The sequence below is a fragment of the Metarhizium album genome, assembly GCF_000804445.1.
Source record: "Metarhizium album ARSEF 1941 chromosome Unknown scaffold_1, whole genome shotgun sequence".
NCBI lineage: Eukaryota > Fungi > Ascomycota > Sordariomycetes > Hypocreales > Clavicipitaceae > Metarhizium > Metarhizium album.
This window is the reverse complement of record NW_024467575.1, coordinates 112,459-138,260: the sequence shown is the minus strand read 5'-3', so window position 1 is coordinate 138,260 and position 25,802 is coordinate 112,459. Positions and strand designations below refer to the sequence as shown.

The window sequence follows — 25,802 nt, the reverse complement described above, 5'->3', positions numbered from 1 at the left end:
TCTTGGCGGGTCAGCCTCCGTCTCATGGTAGCACCCCCCCCCCCCCTGTGGACACGTTCGTGCCCGGTTCGGGCCTCGAGAGCCGTTGTTGTGCGTTTCTCTTGGAAATCTTCCTCTCTCGCTCACCAAGCGACGTCGACGCAGCCCTGATCATGGCCAATCCAGAGACCCGAATGTAATAAAAGCGCACACAACACGCCAGATAACCTCCTCTTGGCAACAAGGATCATTCTGTACCATCAGGGTGGTTGCGGCCCCTCCAACCCATGCCATCGTCCATATCCATATCCATCAAGGTTCACCATGGGTGTCGACAAGCTGAACCAAGCCGCCCCAAGCGTCAGAGCCAAGGCCAAGGCTGCTCGTGGTTCATCAATGATTTCATCATGCTGGTGCGCAGTTTAAGTATCCCGTGCATGTCCATACTTTGCTACTCGCATCCGCATCCGCATCCGCATCTGCATCCGCATACGGCGTAAGTGCGTACGTCGCTTGAAAGTAAAAGTATATATTATTATCCGCGGCTCCTTCAAATAATATACCTGCGAGCTTGTTTGTGTCAAAAAGCTTAAGTTGCAAGCTTATATCTCGTCGGGTTGCAGCAACACCAACCACGTATTCCAAGAATCGCCTTCCTCTACTCCGGACAGATAAGGGAAGCCACGACAAAACCCGGCTTCCCGTTTGCATTTTATTCCGATCCCGACGACAAAGTAACACAACACATTTTCCGTCATGCACGTCTCCTCGCTCGCGGGACTCGCCCTCTTGGGCGCCGCGACGGCCAAAAATATGTTCCCCCGACAGACCGCCGCGCCGTCTCCCACGAGCGCGACAGCACCGCGGGTCTCGGCGATCACGGCATGCCATCTTCACGGATCAGATGTGTATGTGTTTTCTGGGCTTTTCAAAAATGATAGTTGAGAGGAGAGAAAAAAAAAACCGAAAAAAAACCGCAGCGGCAGCGCATCTAACTCGATCATGGTGCAGATTCTGCATGGCGGGAGAAACGGAATATCTCCTTCACACGACGCCCACACAGACCACCAATATTCCTGCACAATTTACAGGATGCCACAGCCACGGCTCTGAAATGTACTCCCCCATGGTCCCGTCTGCTTCGCTTTCAGGCTTGTATGCTGACACAATGACAGGTTCTGCGTCGGGCCCGACGGAGACGACGTGCAAGTCGAGGTTCCCGGCGCCGGAGGCGACAGCACTCATCAAGTAGGACAAGGCCAACACGGCGGCGAGTCCAAAGACGGCGGCCATAAGCACTGCCATTTTCATGCCGGCGTGGAGTGCGTCACACCTGGGCCGTTTCATCTTCCCATCCCATCCCGGACCCGGCTGACCTGTCACCAGACATTGCGTAGGCGGCAACGAGAGTGAAGAATCCGCCGCGCCAAAATGCGACACCACCCCAAGAGATTACGACATTGGCCTCCGAATCGGCCTGCTCTTCGTCATCATGGCCACGAGCGCCTTGGGTACGTACGCTTCAGAAGTCAGTGGCCGACAAGACTCACTAACTCGTCCACTCAACCAGGTGTTTTTGGACCCATCCTCCTCCACAAAGTCATGCCCAGAAGACTGTCTCCGATATTCACGCTCCTCAAACAGTTCGGTACCGGGATTATCATCTCGACCGCCTTTGTTCATGTGCGTTTCCCCTTTTCCCCTATCAGCTCGCCTCTCTCCGCGCCAGGGGCCAAGAGACCAACTAATGTTCCCTAGCTCTTCACCCACGCCTCCCTCATGTTCACTAACAAATGCATCGGCGATCTGGGCTACGAGGGAACCACATCCGCCATCCTCATGGCCGGTATCTTCCTCTCCTTCCTCGTCGAATACATCGGCCAGCGGATTGTCTTTGCCAAGGCTAGATCCGTCGCCTCGTTGACCAAAGAGGAACAAGCACAGGCCCTGCTGTCTACAGAGGTGGTGAGCATCCTGGTCATGGAAGCCGGTATCTTGTTCCATTCCTTGCGTAAGAAAACCCCCCTGTCCTCCTGTTCAGTCCCTAAACACTCATCGTGGGCCATGTTTGTAATGGTGTTTAATCCTCTCTTGGCCAGTGATCGGGTTGACGCTTGTCGTTGCTGGAGATGCCTTCTTCATTACCTTGTTCATCGTCATTCTTTTCCACCAAGTCTTCGAAGGCTTGGCGCTCGGAACCCGGATTGCCACCATTGGAGGTTCCACCGACGTCCATCTTCTACCTCCTGCCGCCCATCATCGCTCGGGCGGGGGCGTCGAACATGATACCGACAAATCGGCCAAGTCTCCTACCGAGGAGACAGCAGACGCCTCTTCGACTCTTTATTCCGCTACATTGTCAATGAAGAAGAAGCTCGGCCTCGCCGCGCTCTTCGCGTTTGTTACGCCTATTGGCATGGCTATTGGTATTGGTGTCCTGCACAAGTTCAACGGCAACGACAAATCAACCATTATTGCCATTGGTACTCTGGACGCCCTTTCAGCTGGTATCTTGGTTTGGACTGGCGTAGTGGAAATGTGGGCAGCTGACTGGATGACCGGCTCTCATGGTCACAGAGCCGAGTTGGCTGATGCGAACATGCTTACCGTCTGCCTCGGCGGATTTGGTTTGGTCGCGGGTATGGCCGTGATGAGTTTCCTGGGGAAGTGGGCATAGACGCATGCTTTTTTTTCTATGGCTTATTGTTAAAATGATTCCCAACCGAAAGTACCGGCGAGGGCAGCACCATGAAGAATGCATTTCGATTTCCCCATTGTTAAGTTAGTAACTCCAAATTTGGTACATTATTATAAGCGGAGGCAAAACGCTCGCTATCTAGTACAGTAAGTAGTCAGTACCTTAGAACAACAGGAAAGTTATGTTCTTGCCGTAAATACAGGCGAAATTTGGATAATCCTGTTGTAACATTGTGAAAACCCATTTGTCCGCCAAACATTCCTCAGCGCTAGCTTCTGCTCATCAATTTCGGAACCGTGGAACTGGTTGCATTTCGTGGCAGTACCGCGATGGTATGTCTATCCAAGTCTACAACATCCCAGTGGTCGGATATTTTTGGGTTGCCATATGGCCGCAGAGCGGCAATGCGCATGCTAATGGAAATACGTTAGCCAAATCTCCTTTCCAAGACGGGAATTGGGCATTTCTTTTACGAGTAGTTGCCAGGAGATATCTGGGTTCCGTTTGACAGCTTTCCGAACCACCAATATCGCTGGTATCCTCGGGGTATGCGGGTCAAAGGGAATGAAACCGTGTCATTTATGTCGACTTCTGACGCATCAAACCATAGGAACTTGTCAGAATCACGCACTGAGGTAGCAGATCCAACATATTGATTTTCGCCAACTTCGGGAGGGTATTGCCACTCCGATTCGGTCCAACCGGCCTCGAAAATCTGGTCCAAAATTAGTCCAGTCCACCTATCAGACACTTGAGGTTGCAAATTACATCCCAGCGGAGATGAAAACAAGGGTAGCTGAGTCGACCGGATATATCTGCAAAATCTCCTGGCGTTTTCGCAGGGTCAAAGGACCACCTGTAGCAACGGGATTAGCGTATGCACAGGGCAAAAAACATCGCGGGTCACAAACACAGCACCGTCGTGCCAACCGTCTATGATCGGTGTACCATCGAACATGGTATCAAATGCTTTTTCGGTATCATATGCAGCTCCTACTCCAAAACATCAGCCACCGAAACTCTAGAAAGCGTGCTCCAGAGACTACGATGGTTACCTCCGTATGGAATGCAGAGCTGCTCGCCATTGTCACCTTTAATCCAGATTTTGCCACTGTACAATGGAAGCATATCGTCGTCGACCCCAGATGGCAGCTCAAATCGAAGCCTTCAAGAAAGCAATCAGTTTCGTCTAATTAATCTTCAACGGGACTTGCCTACCTGAATGACTTGGACTGGCCAGAGCGGAGGGTGTGGTTCGAAGGAAGAGAGACGCTGGGCACTATGCTCAAGGGCTGTAGTTGGGATAAGAGACGGATATCGCTGACTCCATCATATACTTCTACTCCTGGAAGAGACTCGTGTTCGAATGAATATTTTACCATCTGGTCCGCGTTGTTCGTTACTTCAATATTCCACTCGGCTTGGAACAACTCGGTATCGAGAAGTGAGATCGGTTCGAACGAGACTTGAGTAGTGTAATTCAAAACCTTCCAAGCGTCCACGAGCCCGGTTCCAACCTGGAACGGGGGCGCAGATTCATTCAAAGCAGCCTCGCCTGTACTCCAAGCAACATTTCGACCGCTTGCAACAATTCTTTCTGCCAAGCCTTTTGCAAAGCCTGGGCCATGTAGCTCTCGACCACCATGGTGTGCGATGTATAAGGCTGCGATGCCTGCGATATAAGGTGCCGCCATGGACGATCCGCTGTCTGTCTCAAATCCTTGGTTAAGGTAAGTACTGAGAATATTGTACCCAGGTGCTCCAATGTCTGGTTTCATGATAAGTTCGTTTGTCGGCCCCCAGGAAGTAAAATATGCGGCAATTGGTCTACGCTGTGAGTCCGAATTTGATGGCAATGGATCGCCAGTGGCATTAATGGCCGCCACCGAAACGACATGGCGCCCGTTCGACCCTACTCCAGAGTAAAACGGCCCTTTTGCGCCCTCGTTTCCAGCAGCAATGGACACAAACACTCCACGTTCAACAATTCGGTTGGCGACCAAAGCCCAAGGACTATCAATGAATCCACCAGGTCGATTAATGCTTGCCGTAATTACGTCGGCCTGTCACAAATCAATACTCTGAGTTCTAAAATTGAGGAAAGTACCGCTTACGCCGGCACTATAAGCGTCACAAAAGGCTTGTATGAGGACGTCTTCGGTCGTATCCGACTGGCCAGGCTCCTGTGACTCTTGTAAGCTGTTACCTTTCAAGCAGATCTGCCAAACATACGTCTGAGAAGACCTTGAAGACCAAGAGTTCTGCGCCAGGAGCCACCCCAGTAAACCTATTTCGAGAAGGATAAGTAAGACTCGCCAAAAGAGAGTCCGGTATTACTTACCACTCGTTTTCACCCGCTATTATCCCAGCGACATGAGTTCCATGTCCTTTATAGTCCATGGGATTATTATCAGGCTGTTTAGGGCGAGTCCGTTCAGAACGAGAATTCCCTGTGCCCGCCTCAGTCAAGAGCTTTGCCCAGATTTGGGGAAATATTGCTATGAGAGAGTACATTTCGGCCCTACAAGATCATATCCCCCGGCAACCTTGCATCCAGGACCAAAACAGCCGCCGAGCTGCAAGGGTCAGTTGTCTGATTGTGTCATATTCACCGTTCTCAAGCACGAACCGCGGGGTGGGAATAATCGATTCCCGTGTCCACAACCGCGACCTTGACGCCTTTTCCTCTCATTCCAGACTGGTGAAGTTTATCTACTCCTGTCCAACGATGAACAGAGTAGTTCCTCGGCCAATTCCCGTTGATTTCATTGACAAGCCCAGGCGGACGAGGAGTTGACAGCGTCGTGACAGGCCACACATTGGCTACCCCAGGGACTGCTTGGATGACATCAATGTTTTCAGCATAAGTCGTGATCGTGGCCCCAGTAAAAATGTCGTCACAGTCAAATTTCTCATGGTCAACTGCGTGGAGGCTGTCGACCAGTCGAGGTAACGATTGCAAGGAGTCTCCCTGATACACGAGTTGGTACTTGCCAATGATGAAGGAATGCCTGGGCCGGATACCTCGACGGTTTCAATTATGTACTTTTGTACGATGCCGCTGCCTGGTCCCACCTTTGAGTTGGTCGATGGTGGCCAGCCCGACGGGCGGCTTATGGCAGCCACAGCATCCGAGAGAATGACAGCTGCCAGCACATGACAAACAGAAGGAGCCAGCATCTCGGTTCGATTTGTGGGGGTGATGGCGAGGGATGATTCTTTATGAACGGGTAAAGTTCCGTTGATTTAAGTCAAAGAGGGACCGGGAAAGAAGTTCATCAGCTGCCTTGTTTTCACGAATGAAGTCGTCGCCGAGGCGTTTGGCTCTCACAAGTAAGTAGGAGGTAGGTTGGTTCAATGTTTGTTTGTCCTCGCTCCATGGCTCTCGTCCATCTTCAGTTACATCACGCCAGGTCGCTACTATTTTGCTTTCCCATTGGTTCATCTGAGGAAACAAAATGACAAGAGGAAGGAGCGGGTCACACAGTCTGTTTGCCGGACGAGATGGTGTCAAGTGTCAGTCCAAATCAAGACTGCTGCGCTATTCTCGAACGTAAGGGGTATTATTCGCAGCTAGTAAAAACTGTCAGGGCAAAAGCTTTTTCTGTTGAGCGTTTGAGATGTTCTGAGGTCCGCTCTTCAATATTGGCAAGGACAACTTCGAAGACGACTGACCATCCATCCGCTGGATATGTACTTCAGACATCATCGTCAGACGAACCCGATGCGGATGGGCAGCCGACGAATCGAATGAGAAGATGCAGAGGAGAAGGCGGGTGTTGATAATCGTTCCGGAATGTTCACAAAGCGAGATGAAGTGTTACGAGCCCGGTAGCAAGGTGAGACTAGCTGCTGAACGGAGTACTAGCACCAAAGTCGACTTGGCACAAACGACAAACGTTTGTCGTTGACGGCAACAATCAACTGGGATTGACGCGAGACGGGCGAAACGTGACCTCGATGACCTCGGCCGGGAGTGGCGCACGGAACCCGCCAATGATGATGCATGGCTAAGACTTAGGCCAAAAAGCCAAAGTCGCCAGGGCTGGCACGCCACGCACAGACAGACGGGCTTGCAATAAGGAGAGCAACGGAGACGACAAGCACCAGGCCATTCCGGAATCGACACCTATGAACAATCCACACACAAGTACGGAGTAGCCAAGTCAAGTTGGTAGCAGGTCGCACGCAGCAAGCTGCAAATGGCCAAGTGGCCTGCAGCTTGCATTGCGAGGAATTAGAATTGCGCGTCGTATCAGCCTATTATTGCCTATTTGCGCCATCTGCTATTACCGAGGACTCCGTACGGCCACCAAAACTAGACCTTGTGATTTTCTACCGCCAGTTGGACATCCCTGCTCTCGTGCCGACCAGGTACTCCGTACACACGCCTTGGGAGGAGCATTACTCCGTAATCGCCATCATGATCGTGGTCATGGCCATACGGTACGAGGTTTTCTCGTTGGAGCGCGGAAAATCGAAATGTTGGGCGTGCGCACCATTCAGGGCTGACATCTGGGGGTTTTGATACCGGGGCTCTGCACCAGCGTAGCCTGTCGCGAAGAGGTAGAGGTAGAGGTAGAGGTCGCCGCGTTGCCGCTGCCGTGATGCTGCCATGCTGTGCTGTGCAGTGTCCACTGCCACGGTCGCCGTGTGGCATTGCTTCAAATTTAACAAATGGACGCGCTGTGTGTGTGCATTGTTGCATGTGGCGCATCAGATTTCAAGTGTCTGATGCAGGAACCACCAGCCCCAACCACTCAACGGCCACCGGTTGACCAGTTGGCCCATCAGTGCCCCTGCCAGCGCCTACAGCGCCAACCGGGGCCCCGGCCAACTCTGACAATGCCTGCAATCGGTCGCCAGTCACTGTGCCGGACACCCAGTGGACCCAGACATTGAGGCCCTAAACTCAACCGCCGCCACACCGGCAAACCCCCCCCCACCCCCCCGGGGGTGTGGTCCGCATCCACCACACTCGACTCGTCCACTTGTCCACTCACTCCAGTCCCGGCCCCTGCCGTCCATGTCGACGAGGACGACATGATGCATGATATCTGCACCTGCTCCCGCCCGCTCGAGTGCTACGCTGTTCGTTCCTTGTGCCTTCGTCCCTCCTTTATCACTGTCCATAGCTGCCCCTGCGCTGGCTGGTCGTGTCTTCACTCGTTTCCTTTACGGTGCAAATTCACCTCGAAATCATTCTTCCTGGCCACGACTTGTGAATCCCTACTCCGCACATCCACCTGATTTCTCTCGGCGCCCGAGTACACTCGTTTTTGATGCCACAAAACAAAAACACCGCCCCTGGCTCAAGTCAGCCTCCAAGTCAAACCGTACCAGCTCCTCTTGACGTCGTCCGGACTTTCATGACGGCTGGGCCTCGAACCTCTACAACAGTCAACAAACTCCTGTCCGCTCCGAACTGTGTCGCTCTGCCGTCGGAACCGCTTCGATAAACTTCTCCTTTTCGAGGCCTGCACAAAAGCAGACATTACTTGCTTCCTCTCTGCACATCACTCCGTCCTGCCCCCGACCAACCATGGGTCAGAGCCTCATCGGCAAAATTCAGGCCAAGCTGGAGCTCTTCCGCCTCGAGAAGCGATATACCCGTCGTCGCAACCGCCGATGCACCTTCCAGTCCAACGCAATCTACGTCGACGGCGAATACGTTTATCAAACCCCGAATACCACGGGCTCGTCCGCCGAGTCCAGCCACGCGCACGTAGATGCACTCCACGGTGAAATGGTGTCGCCCGCCAAGAACGTACCCGTCAATACCTTTCCCGCGACGTCCCGCCCGCAAATGGCGGTGCCTGAAGGCAAAAGATTGAACCGATTAAGCTCCATTCCCAGCCTCGGCAGTGTTTTTGGGTCCAAGGAAAGACCGCGAGTTGTCGAGCGATGCACCAGCATGATCAGATGAACGATTCAACTTGATTCTTGTGTACGGCTGTGGCGTGGTCTGAGAGGGGGACCGGCCGTCGGCGAGGACGTGCTGGCATCTTTGGTACTTTGGTCCAGGGGCCCCTTGATGTCGACACCATGAATGCAGGGGAAACATAAACAAAGCGAGGAGGGAAAAGGAAGAGGCACACCAGAGTTTGTGCGTACTTGTGCACTCGTGTTGGAAACACCACGGATGCGACTCTTCTCTGCCGACTTCCTCGGCATCGTCATCTATCTTAATTTTTTTTGTGGTTTTGGGATCATGGGTCACGGCCTCATTGGTTAAAAGGATTCCGTCTTTACGGAGTTGGGCACGTTCGAAAAGCACTCGCCATCAGGCACGTCGAGTCGTCTGCCCGTGCCCCCCACTGAGCTGTCGGGTGTGCGGTTTTGTTGTACAAGCTTGTAGAGCGTTGCCTTTTACTTTTATTTCTGCCTTGGCTTGCTACGACGAGAAAAAGTTTTCCTACGGGCCTCAACTTGTACATAGATTGTCTGTATGAAGAATGTTGACATTTTCGAAAAGGTCGCTTGTATGCGCGCGTGTGCCTGGGTTTGCTTTGGAAGCGAAGATGGACATGTCAACCCCCACGACTTCAAGACGCACATGTACGGGGCGCAGTGGGCCGCCATGTCTCTCTAGCCCGCGTTTTGGACACCCGGGGCAAGTCTCGCGAGGGCGCCCGACTGATGAACGGTGCGACACTCTCAAGCCATATTTTGTTTCGAGTTTCGTCGCGCTCGCCGCTCGTCCTGTGTCAGCTCGCCAACTCATCTACCGAGTTCTGAGACGGGCGAGGTTTGAAGCCAGTGGGGCGACTATTCATGCCTTGGCCAAGCCAAGGTCCGAGCGATGCCGCTGTCAAGGCCGCTCTGGTGGTGCCAGTCTAGTCTGTGTGTGTGTTTTGCGGCGGATTGCTCGGGGCCCGCTCCGATCCGGCCCACTTCACCCATCTCTCCATGTCCAGCACGACCGCTTCCTCCCTCTGCTCTGCTACGCCGCAGCTAGGGAGGACACGAAAAGTCTCGGCCAGAGCTAACGGTTCTTTAACAAGCCTGCCGCCTCGCGAGGTCCTCCGCCCTGCTTCACCACCACGACGCTGCATCGGCATCGATCGCGATGGCCGCCGAAGCCCCCCCCAGCCCGTGCAACCCGCCGCCCAACCTGCCCCCCTCGCCGGGCTACAGCTCCTTCGACGACCTATACAACGCCGTCCAAGCCTTCGGCCGCAAAAACGGCATAGCCTTCACCAAGGGCTCCATCTCCAACAACCGCGAGATCAACGGCGTCGTCCAGCCAACCTGGGGCATCCTCGACTGCGACCGCGGCGGCCGCCAGAAGCCCCCCCGCGGCGCCGGCATCCGGCGCACGAGCTCGAGAAAGACCGGCTGCACGTACCGCCTCAAGGTGTCGTCGTCGAGCAGCTCCGGCCGCTGGGAGTGGCACTACCAGGAGCTGGGCTCCCACAACCACGACCGGTCCAGCGACCCCTCCAGGCACGCGATCCATCGGAGGTTCACCGAGTCCCAGAAGCGCCGCATCATGAGCCTGACCAGGCACACGAGCCTCCGGCCGCGTAGCATCAGCACCGTGATGCGCGAGGAGGAAGATGAGGAGCTGTACTTTCGGCAAAAGGACATTTATAATCAGCGCCAACGGGCTCGTCAGTTTCAGCCCTGCCCGGCGCGGCGTTGTTGACGCTTGGGGATGTTTTTTCTCACGCCACGAGTAGACATTTGGTCGTCGTCGATGGATCGATGATGGAGACGAGGACGGGCCTTGGCGTCTTTGTTCGTCGTGGGGAGCACTGGGCGTTGAAGCGGTTGCCGGACTAAGCGGAGGGAGGGGGATCAATGAGGCTTTTGCCTGCTTGTTGCTTTGCCTGTTTGTTGCTTTGCCCTTTTCCGCCGGCTAGCGCTGGAGCCTGGTGAAGCGCGCAATATATATATATATATATATACATGGCTCGTCGTAGAACGGGTCGTCAAAGTTGGCTCGGGGTTTTCACATCCTACACACCCTTAGGACGGCAGCAATGTCGACACAAGCAAGCAGGTTGCTCGCAAGATAAAAGCCTCAACACAGACATCTACTCGATCAATTGAAACAAGCCGCCCGACTGGACCTCGACTATGCAGCGGTGGGCTGCGGGGTAGGCTGTCGACGGCGAGACAAACCTCATCGGCACGTGGTTATGATTTTGTGAACACAAGAGGCACTGGCCTTCAACACGCACATATTCAAGCGCCTTATTATTCGTAGAAATAGAAACCACATGGCTCGTGAAATACCTAGCTCGGTAGGTATGCACCCGTCCCATCCCACACCGTGCTTTCCCGCCCAACGCCGTTCATATATGCTGGCCCTGAACACGCAGCGTATGCAAAAATGAAAACAGTCTCTGCAGCATGGCCCAACAGGCCAAACTGCCACCTTTTAGTAACTCACAAGTCCCACTGGCGGAGCCAGGTCCCGAGCCCCTAGTCTGGCCGTGGTCTCGTTGGCATCGTCGTATACGTGCAGCTTGGCTGTCGATTTGGATCGCAACTTCCGTGGCTTGATCCTCATAGTCTGGTCGTCCAAAGTCTCCTCTTCAACATCCGCGTCGTCCTGCTCGGAGCTTGTGCCATCAGCGTGAATCGTGAGGCGTGGCCGTCTCGATCCCCTGTCATGTCTCAAGGGGCTCCCCATGACGCAGGTTTGTTCAACAGAAACTCCCAGTCGATTTCTCAGGCGTTGAATCTTTCCAATCAACTTGGCCTGTCCTGGGAAGAATGGGAGGGCCATCTCGTAGGCTCTCAAGGCGGAGGCGTCGTCACCCTTCTCCCTGTGTTGCCTGGCAGCGAGCAGAAAACGCAGGCCATCGGACTTGGAGTCCACGCGAGCATTGTCACTCTCCATGCGCCGCTCCAGCGCCTCGAGGCGCCTCTGCATGGCTTCGCTGACGTCACGTCGGGAAGGTGTGCGTTTTTGGTCTTGCACCGCCTTCTCGGCAGCCGTCCTTGCTGCCAAGATCTCGCCGACCTTCTTCTCCACCATGGCCTCAATCTGCGATGCAGTGACGGTGATGGCTGGCTCATCAATTGACCGCCGAGCAACTTTGCTGGGTCTCGCGATTCCACTCTCGTGATCCGACGGACGCTTGTGGACAGTGCTGCGGCGAGGCACCAAACTGACATTGACGGCAGGGCGCGGCAGCAACGTTGATGTGGCGATGGTCCTGGCTGGAGACTGCTTAGCCTTGTCCGTGTAAACGCTGAACGACTTTGTCGGTCGGATTGCATCCGCAGAAGCCTTGGCAGCCACATTGCCATTGTGCACGTTGTGAGCGCTCAAGGCGTGAGCGAGCGGTCGGAGTGGCTGGCGCTGAGCGGCATTAGACCCCGTCGTCCTCGGGAACTGCTTGAACACTACTTCGTTTTCTATCTCGCGAACCTCAATCCGCTTAGCTCGGGAACTGACGTTTAGACTACTGAGGGTATCAAGGTGGTAGCTGCGAAGAGGAGCCAGGTTCAAGAACATGAGAGTGATTCCGTTGTTCTGACCAAGGGAGAGAATACGGGTCATTTTGGATTCTCTGTACGGGATGCGCTTGTCGCCTCTGGAAATAGCATCGATACATTGGCTGAGGACGAAGAGACTCTTGTTGATAGCCGCCGACTCGACAAGCCTCTCCTTGCCATTGTCGGTGCGACGGTTGTCTTCCGAACCCGCCAAGTCAATGGCAGATACAGTACTCTCGCGAATCATACCATCCGTCGTTTGCGTAACCTTGACGCGTAAAATGGCATGACTCCGACTACTGTGCGCGTTCAGCTTTGTGGACGCGGTAACACGGTTGTTGTTGGCTTCAATGTACAGCTTCTCGAAGTCTCGGAGGTCCTCGCAGGCTCGTTCAGATAGCCCAGCCACGACAGTCCTCCCGCTGACCTCGGCGCGAAGAGGCAGCCCGGAAGGTGTTCTCTGCTCGGGCGGCTCGAGCAAGTCGAACACCTTGTCGTTGTAAATCTCGTAGTACGACAGACTGACCTTTACCGTCGTGTTGCCGTCCGAGTCCTTGGCTATCTTCTTCCCCCTCCGGAACACGCCACTCAAGAGTCGGGGAATGACTCCTCGGTCGGCAAGCTTGAGGCCGCCACGCATGGTGTGCGTCTTTCCCGTACCAGTGACGCCGTAAGCGAATATTGTGACATCGTAACCCTGGAATAATGACTTGAGATGCGGCTGTACTGTTGAAGGACTTAGCACTGATGATCCGGGGCGGGCGTGTCCTTCAGACATGGAGAAGAACTTCAAGGGGGGAGGGAGGGGCAGAAAGGTAGGTCAAAAAGCGCCGTTTCCTTTGCGAGCCATACCTTCGGAAGTAAACAGCGTCTCCTGTGAAGTCGACTGATCGTACACGGCATTGAACGCGAAGGAAAAGTCCTCGGCCTGGTTCTTCGGGTTGGGGATCTTGACAACGGTGTGCGGCCCCCCTGCCTCGGCGCCGTCAGGACGAACAATGATGTCCTTGTCCAGCTCTGTCTCCAGCAGCGGGCGTATCCTCGCAACAACACGAACGGACATGGCTGTTGTCAAGGAAAGGAGGACATGCAAGGCAAGCAAGCACACGGCAAAAAGGACGGGCAAACGACAAAGGGAACGCCGCGATGCAACCCGAACCAGGCGACGGCGAATTCCAGCAAAAGCTCACGGCAATGCTCCGCACACAACATGTACTCGTGCCCAAGGAAACAACGAGTCGTCAAAGCTCGCTGGCAGACCGCGTGTGTGCCAAGTTCGGCCTGGGATCGTTGGCGGGAATCAGGTGGTTGTCTGGGCAACGAGCATCCAGCCAATCATGGCACGGCGGTAGCGTGGAGCCGGCGGACGGCATCGGAAAAAGTCGCCCTTCCATCCCAGTCTGGGAGCTGCCGTCGACCTCAACGTCAACCCATCGACAAAGAACGGTCCCAAAGAGACTGCGACGCCATGATGCGAGGGCCCTCGCCGCTGGTGAGGTCGACGCGTGGTTTGCATCTTCAGCGGCCCGCGTCCTTTGTCTGCCGGCAATGCAGAAGTATTCAGATCAGTGCTGCGCCGAGCACCGACTCCCCGACGGTTACTGGCGATGCCTTTGGAGTCTCCATTGGCGGGGCGCGAGACATGGCAGGTAAGTCGGCTGCTGAGGTCTGAACTTGTACGCCGTCTGCCATTGTCGCCGCTGACGTTTGGGTCGTAAAGACGCTCGGTTCGAAGTTCTCGGATCTCCATACTCGCTGCTATCCGTCACGCTTTCGGCATCGCAGAAGCTTTACACGAGGCGGGGCACGCTCGTTGCCGTAGCTGGCAAGCCAGACAATGTATGAACGATGAAGCCAGGTGACTCTTGCACGGACTCATGTAGTCACCAAAGAAAAGAAAAAAGGTTGTCCGGGAAATCCTTCTGACGTCAAGCTTGCGCAAGGCCCAATCGACGCTATCGCTATTGAATCCCTTAACCCGGGCTGCTTTCGGGGTTCCGTTTGTCTACCAGCGAATTTCTGCGACGACACCTATCACCGCTCTCATTTCCTCAAAGTCGCCGACGACTACGTTTGCCGTGCTTCACCTCGACGGCACTACCGACTGGATGGTCTCGCAACGACAGGCGCTGCTCGCCTGGACAGGCCACACTCTGACGCTGTCGTCCCGGATCCGGCGCAGGCTTGCGCTTGCACACTGGGGCAGCACGCAGCTGACAGGGCGGGGACTGGCTGCGCTATCTGCTCCGGGACAAATCTATCAACTTTCACTAGTAGAAGGCGAAGAGTTTGTCGCCCATCCGGGCAGCGTCGTGGCTTACTCCGTGTCGAGAAACGCACCGCAGCCGTTCCGTCTCAAGAGCACAAGCCTACGTCTACAGATACCCTCATTCACATCTTGGTTTCACGAGACGGAGGTCGTCAGGACGGTGAGAAACTCGGGTGTCTACAAATTCCTTGCAAAGGCCGTACACCAATTCCGAACCATGGCACGACGAACGATCTGGGGTGACCGCCTGTTCCTCCAGTTCAAGGGACCCACAACTATCCTGATGTCGAGTCGAGGTGTGCGCGTCGCAGATGTCTTGTCCCGAGAGCAAGTTGAAGAAGTCGCTGACGCACCCGCGGGAGTACTTCCCACCGCTGTCGAGCTGGCGAGCAGGCCGAAAGACGAAGGGCAGATCCTGGAGAAGCCTCAGGCAGACGAAGTCGCTGGTAATTTGCAATTTGGACCCGCCCTGAAGAATAGCAAGGTCGCGATTGACGAGGTAAAGGATCTGAAAGAGTTTGTGCGGTAATGAGACGCACTCTTTGCTGAGGAGGAGATAACTGGCACGAGCAAGCACATTCTGCCCATTTGTGAGCATAGTACCTGTAGAAGTGTAGTAGTACGAGACATCCTGCCAGGATGCTTGACATTATAGATTTGAAGAGATGGCGGCCGGCTTTCCCTGCTGGATTGTCACTCAGTCAGGCCCGGGTTTGTCGAAAGAGCTCGCATCCGACATCAAGAGTGAACATCACAATCAGACGTCTGGCACTGGCTCATACCGCCTAGCCGCCGTATGTCTCCGAGACAAACAATATGCTTACTAAAATCTTCTCGTGAGGCAGCTGGTCATAGCAGCACGGCTATCATCGTGTTCTTCATAATCGACGTGACCCCTTTACCCCCGCCCGAGATGCGAACTGTCGTCGCCCTCCTGTCCGTGCTTGGCTTCTCTCCAGGCGCATCCATCTCCCTGTCCCCAGCCTCGTTGCCCAAGAGCCGGTACGGCCTGCCTACAGAGTCATGCCCCTCGGTGGCCAAGGACAAGAGCCGCACACCCTGTAAAGCCTGTGTAAGCCTCCACGGCTAACACGTTAGTTGAAGCCCAAATCAGCCGTTGGTTGGGACCTTACATCGTCTTCGTACTTTACAATACGACCGATTAATTGAGATGACGACAGACGGTGAGTGCAGCTAAACTAGCATCCAACATGCAACGTATCGCCCAACACACCCCTTGGTGTAACAACTCGTCAAGCCACACACCTTTCTCTTATTTACTGTTTTGTACTAATGGATATCTTGTCGGCAGCTTTCTTCCAAAGCCCATTTCGTTGCCACGTCCACTTCGACAAAGCTGGCGGATCCATGCCCATGTCAAAGGCCTCGTTTCGTGCAGCAATCTGTTGGTCTAGTAGTGCCTGTCGAGCCGAAGCACCGCGGTTATGCAGAGACTTCATACGGTCAATAGCATCGATAGCGAGGCTGAAACGATCAGTCTGGTTCCGGATAGCCAGTTCAAGTGGCGTATCGATGTTGCCTTTCTCACGGTATCCTCGCACATGAATATTGTGGTTGCCAGGGCGTTTATAGGTGAGACGATGCACCATCCAGGGGTAGCTGTGGAAGTTGAAGATGATGGGGGTGGTTTCGGTAAAGATGCTGAGCCATTCCCTGTCAGTGAGGCCGTGCGGGTGGTCAGATGGGTGAATAAGCTTGAACAAGTCGACACAATTGACGAAGCGGATTTTGAGATCAGGGAAGTAGTTTAGCAGCAGATCGACAGCGGCAATGGACTCTTGAGTGCTGACATCTCCACAGGAAGCCATTACGAGGTCAGGTTCGCAACCGATGTCAGTACTAAACGCTGTCCATATACCGATTCCCTTGGTGCAGTGCTGAACCGCGCTTTCCATGTCCTGGTATTGTAGGTGATCTTGCTTGTCGGCAACAATGACGTTCACGTAATTGTTGGATCTGAAGCAATGATCCATGACTATGCTTAGTTAGTGACGGTTTCTCGCTCCCTCCTTCTTTCTTTCTGTTATTTTTATTTTATTTTATTTTTATTTTTTTGCGTGTCTCCTTCAGGGAGCAGATTGACCGAATGCAGGATTGAAACTCACCGGATAGGAGACAGTTGCCATCGGGAGGCAAGTAAATTCGAACAACCTCGGGGCTTTTATTGGCAACAATGTCAAGAAATCCGGGATCCTGATGGGTGAAGCCATTGTGGTCCTGTCGCCAAACAAGAGCAGTCAGGAGGATGTTGAGTGACGCAACCTTGGCTCGCCATTCCACCTCGAGACACTTTTCAATCCACTTGCAGTGCTGGGATGGTGTTAGCAACATCGCAACAGACGCGGTTGCATGGCTGACATACTTGATTAACCATGGAGTCAATAACATGAATAAACGGCTCGTAGCTGTTCAACAGACCATGACGACCGCTCAGAATATAACCCTCGAGCCATCCTTCGCAAGTATGCTCGGAGAGCATCTCCATGACACGTCCAGCCATGGCAAGATTGCCGCCATTGGCATCTTCCTCGAAGTAATCACCCATCCAAACCTTCTTTCCTGCCTCATAAACTCGAGCCAGTTTATTCGATTCCGTTTCGTCGGGACCGAATAGTCTGAAGTTATGCGTGTTCAAAGCCATGATGTCTCTCAGGAAGCCGGCCATATTTGTCATGCTACCGACCATTGTGGCACCGGGTCGATCGACCTTGATGCCATACTCTTTAAAATCAGGCATCTTGAGGGGCTTCTTAATAAGACCCCCATTAGTGACCAAGTTGGCACTCATGCGACGATGTCCCTCAGGGCATAGGGCTCGCAAGGCGGCAACTGGCGCACCTTGCTTATCGAAGAGTCTTTCCGGCTCGTAGCTACGCATCCAATCTTCGAGAACCTTGAGATGCTCAGAGTTGGTGTTGACATCGGTGATGGGGACCTGGTGCGCTCGCCAGAATCCTCCAAGGTAGTTGTTATCGATTTTTCGAGGCGCAGTCCACCCCTTGGGCGTTCGCAAAACAATCATTGGCCATCTGGGACGGAACGCTTTCCCGCTATCTCTCGCCTCCTTCTGATAGTTTTTGATCAGGCGTACGCAGTGTTCAAGAGTTGAGGCCATGGCCTGATGCATGCTGTCCAACTCGTCGCCCTCAACAAAGAAGGGTTCCCAGCCGTAGCCAATAAACAGATTCTTGAGCTCGTCGTGAGAAATACGGGCAAGAATCGTGGGATTGTTAATTTTGTAGCCGTTGAGATGCAAGACCGGCAAGACCGCTCCGTCCGTTATGGGATTAAGAAACTTGGTTGAGTGCCATGAAGTCGCCAGAGGACCGGTCTCGGCTTCACCATCACCAACCATGGTCAAGGCAATCAAGTCTGGGTGGTCAAAGACGGAGCCAAACGCATGGGAAACAGAATAACCCAATTCACCACCTTCGTGAATGGAACCAGGGGTTTCCGGGGTGGCGTGAGAGCCAATACCACCAGGGAATGAAAAGTACTTGAAGAACTTTTGAAGACCGTCAACATCCAGAGACTTTTCTGGGTAGACTTCTGAATAGACGCCTTCCAGGTAGGACTGTGACAGCACAGCGGGTGCGCCATGGCCAGGTCCAGAAACGAAATAGGCGTCCAGATCGTACTTTTTGATGAGGCGGTTGAAGTGCATATAGGTGAAAATCTGGCCGGGGGCAGATCCAAAATGGCCAAGAAGACGCTGCTTCAAGTGTGACTTTTTCAGAGGCTCCCGAAGCAACGGGTTGTCTCGGAGGTAAATCATACCCAAAGACAAGTAGCAGCTGGCCTTGAAATAGTCGTTGTACAAAGCAATATCGGAGGAGCTCAGCGGAGTGCCGTTGATGGTGGAACGAGCTGGGCCGAATGGCCGAATGGATTGTTCGTCAGCCATTGCGAATGGCGAATAGCTCAGACGCGGTGTCGGAGGGGGCAGAAGTAGATGCAGAGATGGTTTCAAAGCTTGGGCAAAGTCAACAAGCTTTCCGGCAAGGCAATCAAGTTGATAGGTACAGGCCAACTGGTTGACGAAGTAAGAAGAGGATCAACTCGGCGGCGCCTGGCAAGCCTAGAGCGACGGTTTTGATGGACAGATAGCATGACGAGTACATGGACTTTTGTGTCTGCCCAGATGCAATCTCCGCTGCCCGCCAGGGGGGCATAACATCGGCCATCCGCAAAGCAACGGGTGGCCGGGAATCGGGAAGTCTGTAGGGATGTTTGGGTTGGGATGGCGTAAAGGTTGACCCACGTTGTCCAATGATGACAATGGATGGGTGAAGGCGGCTAAGACGGCGAAGCTGCTGGTTGGCACGGCGTCGGGGGCAGTTCGGTGGTGGTTCGATTGTGGTTCGGCTCACAGGTTCATGGCGGACGGGCAGATACGGAACTCTCGGGTGAGTGATATGATATGATATTACTTGGAAGAATGATTGAAGGCCATGATGGATGGCTGTTGGTGGCGTAGAGTCGATCAAAGAACAAAGAACGCAGAGGTACGGAGTACCTGCTCGAGTGTCCTGCGACTCTGTGCCCCGCCGTCAATCAAGCGGGCAGGTTAGTACTGTACTTACTTCTTACTACTACTTCCTTCTTAAGAAGTAAGAAGTAGATGGTACTGCGTACGGAGCTTGTCCTCCGTGCAGCTGTGCAGCTCGAGCAAGCAGCTCCAATCTCGTCAAGCTGCAGCCAAGTTCCAACACTGAACGTCATGTCCATCTTCTGCCAACCGAGGTTTTCCACGGTGAGACGCGGGGCCGCCGTCAATAATCTGCATTGCCAGCGAATCACGCCAAAAATCGGCAGCATCTTTGCATCACCTCATGACATCAGCCAGCTTTATCCCTCAGCCATGTCACCACGACTAGCCGCCCGCTGTCGCCACCACCACCGGCAAGTTTCTGTCCGTTATGCTCGTCACCCCATCACTGACCGAACGAGACCGAGCGGAATTGAGTTGTCAAGCCGCCCGCCAACCAACCAACTCGCCAACTCGATCCAACATCACCTGACGTGAACTGCCAGGTTCCCCCGCCGCGCGAGCCAAAGTCATCTTTGCCTGCCAGCCATCCCGTCTTTGTCCTAGACCCGGCCACGTCATGTTCACTCGACTTGGCCAGCGCTTCAAGGAACGCCTCGCAAAACATTCAAGAGCAACCAACCAGTGAGTAACGGAAACGATACCAAAAAAAAGAAAGGAAACGAAATGGAGCATCGACCCGAGACACCCGATCTTGTGCCGCCGACGCCTCCGGAACCCGAGCCCGTCCCACTTGGCCCCAACGGCGATCCGGTCGACTATTGAGCACCGCCTCCCATTCCGTGGGAACAATCAAAGTCCTCGGAACTGCATGCAGAATGCTTCGACTGGATACGATCAATGTATATAAACATTCAGGGCGATGGAGAAATAGGGCACAATTCGGGAGCTCGAGTCTGCAGTTGAACATCTCGGCCGCCACTGTTAAAATGGCGACGTCAATCAAAGATGACGATGACGATGACAACGACGACGATGATGATAATGATAAACACATTGGATGAATGGGATGAAGAATATTTCTCATACCGTTTCTAGATTGCAAGATAGGGATTCAAATTTGAAACACGATATTAAGCCAAGCATCATTGATTGGCAACAACTTATGCCCTGGGTCGACGCCGGCTCCTTCCCACATCGCCCCACTTCAGTGCGCGGCGTTCAGCTTCATCGTTGAAAGAATGCGGATGCAATAGAATGCAGATGGCTTACGACACGACTCACCACAGGACTGCTGCCACAGCCACGCAGAAGTAATTTGCGTACCGCCGTTAGCGCAAGCTGCATTGCTGTGTATGGGAATCCCGTGTATGTATGTGACGGTATTTCAAGCCAAAGCTGTTGCACCTTCAAGCGTCTTCGTCACGAAACTCATGCAAGAGGTATGGATGTTGTTCCAAGTCCGGAACAGGCCTCCGTGAGGCCAGATGTCGCCATCGCCGAGCAGCCACGACTCGGTGCTCGCATCTCCCAAATGCATCTGGACTCCGAGCTCTTGAAGGTACGGAGTAGTTGGCCGGCAGATATCCTATGATTCTCCGTTGAGATCACCTGCAGGTGGATTTCCAAAGGATACGAACAAGGGCAGAGACGCCAACGTGAAACGTCCCCCCTCAGGTTCCCAGACAACTGATCATCTCGCTTGCACACCAGACAGCTATGAAGCCGCGCTTCCGGAGCTCTCATTTATCTGCACCGTCTGAGAAGAAATCTACTACAAAGCGCAGCCGACGGGTCCGTCTTTGGTAGCGAAGAAGCCGCAATGAGGACATCCAAGGCGCCAACGTGATCGGAAAGATTGGACCTGTCGACGACTTCAAATGCAGTCGCTCCCCTCCCAGCCGGTCCGTACTCCGTACTCGTCAACTATCCAGCCCCAGGGCCTTCCAATCCCACTGTCTTCGGTACCAAGTCCCAGATGGCTTGCCGGTGCTTGCTGGATGCTGCAGGATGTGGCAGCACGCAAGTCAAGTCGGCGACCATGAATCGCACCACCACCGTCCCCCGAGATGCGCGTTCAGGGCAAACATTGGATTGAGGACAGTGTCTCCCGCATGACGGAGCGTCACAGCTCCATGCATTGAATACGTCCCAAACGCCCTGATCATGTCATCGTGCGATTTCACCGAGAGCGGAGCTGCAGACCTCATGCCCGTCATGTTGACGCCATCTTTTCCGTCATGTCACAAGTCGGTCCAGCATGGATTCGACCTTGCCTGGCCCTCTTTCCAGGCTCAGAACGTCCACTTGTTTGCCAACGGGGAACCGAGACGCTGCGTGTGAGAAGTCGTGTTGCCGATTGCGCATAGCCAGCCCGCTGAGCGATCAACAGCATCGTGTCTCGCAACTTCACTGGTACTGCTGCTGCTGCTGCTGCTGCTGCTGCTACAATGCATTTTCCAAGAGCACACACACACATCTAGTTCAATAAAGGTCGATTCATATTTCTTAATACGAGGCCAAAGCAGCCGACATTTCGTCCCCAGCAGCCTCCTCGCCGCTGCAGTAGCGCCTTGGCCCTCGGTCAGCATGGATATATAAAACATGAATCCGTTCGCCCTGCATCGAAATACAAAAGTTTTCCTTCATCCCCCCCCCCCCCCCCTATCATACAAGGTATTTTTGTCCAAGAGAGCATTCCCGCCAAGACCCGTTCATTAAGAATACGGCACAGACCCCAGCTCGGGCAATCCCGCGTGCAAGAAAAACAAGAGCAGCAAACCCAAAGACTTTCAGTCCAACGCGGCCCCATCGTACACGGAGAGACATAGCCTCATATTGATTAGACACCAATACGATAGATGGTTGATACACACACACGCACACGCACAAGCAAAAACCAAGGGGAAAAGAGGCAACGGAATGGGGTGCAGAAGCCCCCTTTCGTGCGTGGTTACGAGTTGCCAAAGAACATGTCGTCGTTGTTGGTGAACATGCTGACGGCAGCCTCAAAGTCTTCGTCAAACTTGCTTAGCATGAGCATGCTCGATTCGCGATCCAGCTGCACTAGACCACCGTCATCCTGGCCAAACGGCAGCAGTAAGTCGTCGTCCTGCTCGCTCATGCCCATGGGCAGGGTTCCATTCATCTCTGAAGCGCCCATCATGCCATGAGCCGACTGCATGACAGCCAGCTCGGCGCCGGAAGACGTGTTGGGGCCCATGTCGAAGAAGTGACCTGGCGGCGGCGACGACGATTGAGACAGCTCCGGCGGCGTGTTGTAATGGCTGACGCCGCTCTTTGCGGGCGACGCCGGGAGCGACGGTGCCTTGTCCATGATGGCCTCTGGCGACACGTACGAGTGTGCGCCGACGACGGAGGGAGACGGAGCCATGTCGTTGTTCATCCCACTCACCCCCCTGGGTATCAACGTGGGCATGGGGGCCGTCGACATGGATGGCATTCCGTGGGTTCTGACATTGACCAAGTCCATGTCTACCATGTCGTCAAGCATGTGGTACTCGTTGTCGGGGGAATTGATCGCCGAGCTGTCTGAGTAGCCGGAAAAGGACGACATGGAGCTGATGGACATGTTCTTCTTCCTTGTCCTCGCCGACTTTTCCATCCTGGTCTCCATGTCGGGGCGGTTCTTCCTTGGTCGGCCTCGCTTCACGACCTTGCGCACGACGCCGTCAAAGGCACCGATGCACATTCCTCGCTGCCGGTGTCTGGTGAGGGCGTCGTGGCGGGCGAAGCTGTTTCCACATTCGCACGGATACGGCTTGATCCCGGTGTGGATCTTGGCGTGCCTCTTGAGATCGTGCTGGCGCACAAAGCACTTCTTGCAAGTGGGACACTGGTATTGTCGGTCGTTGAGGTGGGTTTGGACGTGCGACTTGATGTTTTCCTTGCGTCCAAACTTCTTGCCGCAGCCTTCAAACAGGCACATCCACTTGCCGTCAGTGGTTTCGGGGCTGTGGATGTACTGAGAAATCTCTTCCAGGGTCACGCCGGTATCCGTGCGAGTCTCGTCAATGTTGATGTCGGCAATGCTGGCTGCGCTAGCAATGGAGGCAACGGACTCGGTCCGACGATGAGGAGAAGCCTTTGTCGATTGCATCGCAGAGTCGGGGCCAGGAACCTGCTGCAGGTCAAGTCCGCCCCCGAGGGCCGCGCCAACAAACTGTCCATGATCTTGAGTGTCTGGAGAAGCGTGCTGGGAATGGTCGGACAGGGAGCTCGTGGTGTCCATGTCAAGTATCGCTGCGTCGCTGTGGTCCTCGATCTTGACAAACTCGTTCCGTAGAGCATTCATGTTCATGTAGTCTGGGTTTTGCATCTGGAGGCTACTGAAGCTTTTGGCATCGGGAATTTTGCTCGTACTCGGGGGACTGGGGACGTTGACACTCTGCTCTGCTTGCTGTCTCATCTCTGCAAAGACGGACTGGGCTCCGAGACCAAGACGATTGTTGCGGTTGGGCTTGATAGTTTCTTCCATTGACTCGTCATAGTCGTCAGAGAACCTGTCTGGTCTGACTTCCTGCTTCTGGGGAGTTTCCATCGGTGTAGGAGGGTAGTAATCTGGGACAGCGGCCGTCAGCAGTCTTCACTGCGGTGTAATGTTCAAAAGCACTCACTAGTTCCATTCTGATTAGGTGGTGTCGTAGGTCTTTGAGTCTCCTCCATGCCCATGCTCTCAAACTTGTTCACTCGCTCCATGATACCGTCGCTGATGCGCCTCGAGCTCCGTCGGGAACCTGCGTCATCGGCGGACCAGACCTGGCCAGCAGGGCTGTCTGGAAAGTTTACAAAGGTGGGCGTTGAGAGGGCGCTGTCGTTGGAGTAGAGGTCGAAATTTCTGCTCTCGGCCATGTTGTTGTAGTAGTTCTCGTGGTTCTTCTGCATCATCAGGTCTAGCTGGGTTTGGTACGGAAAGTGAACGGCACTTGACTCAAAACATGATGGTGAGGAGAACCTCTGGGTCTGAGGAGTACCGTGCGGCGAGATCATAAAATTCTCATTGCTGTTGGATACCATTGAGGTATATTGCATGTGGTTGGGGCCCGGGCGTGCTTGGGTGCGTTGCGGCTGCGCTTCTCGCAGAACATGATGCTGCTGCGAAGTGGTTGCTAATCCTGTGCTGTTAGTAGTCAGTCTTACCTTGTTGAAGTCCTGCCGTGCTGCGTGCTTCGTCGTCTGTTGTCGTCGAATGTCAAGGCTGAGGCCGCGCCGGTGAGCAGCAGCTTGCCGTCGGTTGTTGGCGTTGGGCAGTGGCGAGATGTTCACGCCTTCGAGGGCAGAGGGTGTCGAGTTCTGGCGGCGGTGCTGCCTCTGCCTGGCGTGAACACTTGTCGGCGGATTGGGCAGCATGTTTGTTGCAAGGGAGTCCGGAAGTGGGAAGTTGTCGTCGGCGATATTCTCTTGTCGATTGGGAACCGTCTGGGTCCGAAACTGCACCAACTTGTCAACGACGTTCTGCGGCATGACTGGCATGGTCTCCATGGGAGCTCCGGGGAGCAGAACTCACCTCACGCAGCGCAAGCACAGAGCGCCGGGCTAAAAAAAAAGGAGTGGTTGTGCTCAGTCGAGGGCGACTTTGGCACGAATCTTGGGAATGTGTGTAAGTGCGAGCCTTGCTCGGGCTATGGGACGTGTGTCAACGACGGGAGCGGAGGCCCTTGGAGGTCTTCTCCGCCGAAAGCCGGAGTTTTAAACGTGCAGGTATTCTCGAGCTCTATCTGAAGCTGGGAGAAGAGTGAGGATGGAGTTTTGCCAAGTGGATTCAGAATGCAACATGAATGGACCGGAGCAGCTGGGCATCATGGTGGTGTAATGATCCCGGCAATTGTTGACTCGGTTGCCACGGCAACGTCTGCGACCACTCATAAAAGCCCTGAGCCTCCCTGACGGCACATCCATCACGTCACCAGGGCGCCGAGGAAAATGTCTCAACATGTAGTATGCCATGTATGCTGTCCTGTGCGATCCAGTCCCCAATGGCCGTTCCCGTTTTAGCAAGCGGCCGGCGCATGGTTGCCGTTTAAGATACGGGATGATGCTGTTACTGCATGCGGGTGGCTTGCAGGTGAGCGCTTGGACTGTGACGGGATGCGGTGTTGCTTCTCAGAAATTGGCATGGTTGATCCCAAGGTCAGTCGGTCTTCGACAGAACATTCTGGTTTGTACAAAAAAAAAAAAGAGAAAAGGCCTTTTCTCGGTCGTTTTCGTCTCCCGGCTGTCTAGTCATGGCCTGCCTGCCATGTTTCATCTCAATGGAGCCGTCTGCCATCCCTCACGATGATCATGACACGAAGGGACATCAAGTAAGCTGAGAACGACACGCCACTGTGGGAAACCAATGTCGGGCCAGCTTGTAGAGTGGCTATTGCCGAGTTGGTTCGGCTCGTGTATCTTGCCAATGCCAAACGCGGATGCCAAAATTCACGAGTTGACTTGGAGGATCACACCCGATGCGAGCGAGAATGGGCACGTTAGTTCCTGGCTGTGAAGAGTACATGTTCGTGCGTATCACTTCTCACACAGAATCATTGGGTCTTTCATTACTCTTGCCCATAATCTTTACACACGGGTTCTCCTGTTGCAAGTATTGCTCAAGGGGACGTTGTGTGCAGGGTAGCGTGTCCAGATGAGAGATCTAATGACACACCACGCAGAGCAGCGGGTGGGTAGTGCCTCTGGTTGACTCTGATCCCTACCTAGATTCTGTCTTTGTTGCTGTCCCTGAGAAACAGGTTATCGACTGCTCGCACGGCATGATAATGACTACGTAGGCACTGACTGCTTCAATGCCAGAGGAACCAGAGCAGTTGTATCGTACAACGAGGGGGCGCAGTGTTGACTGGAGAACGGCCGGTCAAACAAATATTGACGAC

At 54.1% G+C, this 25,802-nt stretch overlaps 8 protein-coding genes across 8 annotated transcripts; 4 read left to right on the top strand and 4 right to left on the bottom strand.

Annotated features, from left to right (window-relative positions):
* Nucleotides 1-735: 735 nt before the first annotated feature.
* On the top strand, nt 736-2,656 carry MAM_00041 (Zinc/iron permease; the record flags this gene model as incomplete). Its single annotated transcript, XM_040818841.1, has 7 exons — nt 736-887; nt 991-1,095; nt 1,155-1,301; nt 1,366-1,490; nt 1,550-1,662; nt 1,738-1,990; nt 2,079-2,656. 7 exons carry the CDS (start codon nt 736-738, stop codon nt 2,654-2,656), a joined length of 1,473 nt encoding a protein of 490 aa, XP_040682105.1.
* A 490-nt stretch (nt 2,657-3,146) lies between these two features.
* Nucleotides 3,147-5,077, bottom strand: MAM_00040 (Peptidase S8/S53, subtilisin/kexin/sedolisin; the record flags this gene model as incomplete). Its single annotated transcript, XM_040818840.1, has 8 exons — nt 3,147-3,392; nt 3,446-3,533; nt 3,589-3,670; nt 3,733-3,842; nt 3,896-4,740; nt 4,792-4,860; nt 4,910-4,964; nt 5,019-5,077. The coding sequence occupies 8 exons, from the start codon at nt 5,075-5,077 to the stop codon at nt 3,147-3,149; spliced, it is 1,554 nt and encodes a 517-aa protein (XP_040682104.1).
* Nucleotides 5,078-8,219: 3,142 nt separating this feature from the next.
* Nucleotides 8,220-8,603, top strand: MAM_00039 (uncharacterized protein; the record flags this gene model as incomplete). The annotated part of the gene is made up of 1 exon (XM_040818839.1): nt 8,220-8,603. One exon carries the CDS (start codon nt 8,220-8,222, stop codon nt 8,601-8,603), a length of 384 nt encoding a protein of 127 aa, XP_040682103.1.
* A 1,143-nt stretch (nt 8,604-9,746) lies between these two features.
* Nucleotides 9,747-10,325, top strand: MAM_00038 (uncharacterized protein; the record flags this gene model as incomplete). The annotated part of the gene is made up of 1 exon (XM_040818838.1): nt 9,747-10,325. The coding sequence occupies one exon, from the start codon at nt 9,747-9,749 to the stop codon at nt 10,323-10,325; it is 579 nt and encodes a 192-aa protein (XP_040682102.1).
* Nucleotides 10,326-11,063: 738 nt separating this feature from the next.
* MAM_00037 (kinesin) lies at nt 11,064-13,193 on the bottom strand (the record flags this gene model as incomplete). Its single annotated transcript, XM_040818837.1, has 2 exons — nt 11,064-12,856; nt 12,983-13,193. 2 exons carry the CDS (start codon nt 13,191-13,193, stop codon nt 11,064-11,066), a joined length of 2,004 nt encoding a protein of 667 aa, XP_040682101.1.
* Nucleotides 13,194-13,598: 405 nt separating this feature from the next.
* On the top strand, nt 13,599-14,928 carry MAM_00036 (uncharacterized protein; the record flags this gene model as incomplete). The annotated part of the gene is made up of 3 exons (XM_040818836.1): nt 13,599-13,779; nt 13,851-13,969; nt 14,074-14,928. 3 exons carry the CDS (start codon nt 13,599-13,601, stop codon nt 14,926-14,928), a joined length of 1,155 nt encoding a protein of 384 aa, XP_040682100.1.
* A 748-nt stretch (nt 14,929-15,676) lies between these two features.
* Nucleotides 15,677-18,324, bottom strand: MAM_00035 (phosphoketolase; the record flags this gene model as incomplete). Its single annotated transcript, XM_040818835.1, has 3 exons — nt 15,677-16,395; nt 16,526-16,730; nt 16,783-18,324. The coding sequence occupies 3 exons, from the start codon at nt 18,322-18,324 to the stop codon at nt 15,677-15,679; spliced, it is 2,466 nt and encodes an 821-aa protein (XP_040682099.1).
* Nucleotides 18,325-21,862: 3,538 nt separating this feature from the next.
* MAM_00034 (C2H2 transcription factor Swi5) lies at nt 21,863-24,402 on the bottom strand (the record flags this gene model as incomplete). Its single annotated transcript, XM_040818834.1, has 2 exons — nt 21,863-23,490; nt 23,547-24,402. The coding sequence occupies 2 exons, from the start codon at nt 24,400-24,402 to the stop codon at nt 21,863-21,865; spliced, it is 2,484 nt and encodes an 827-aa protein (XP_040682098.1).
* Nucleotides 24,403-25,802: the final 1,400 nt, after the last annotated feature.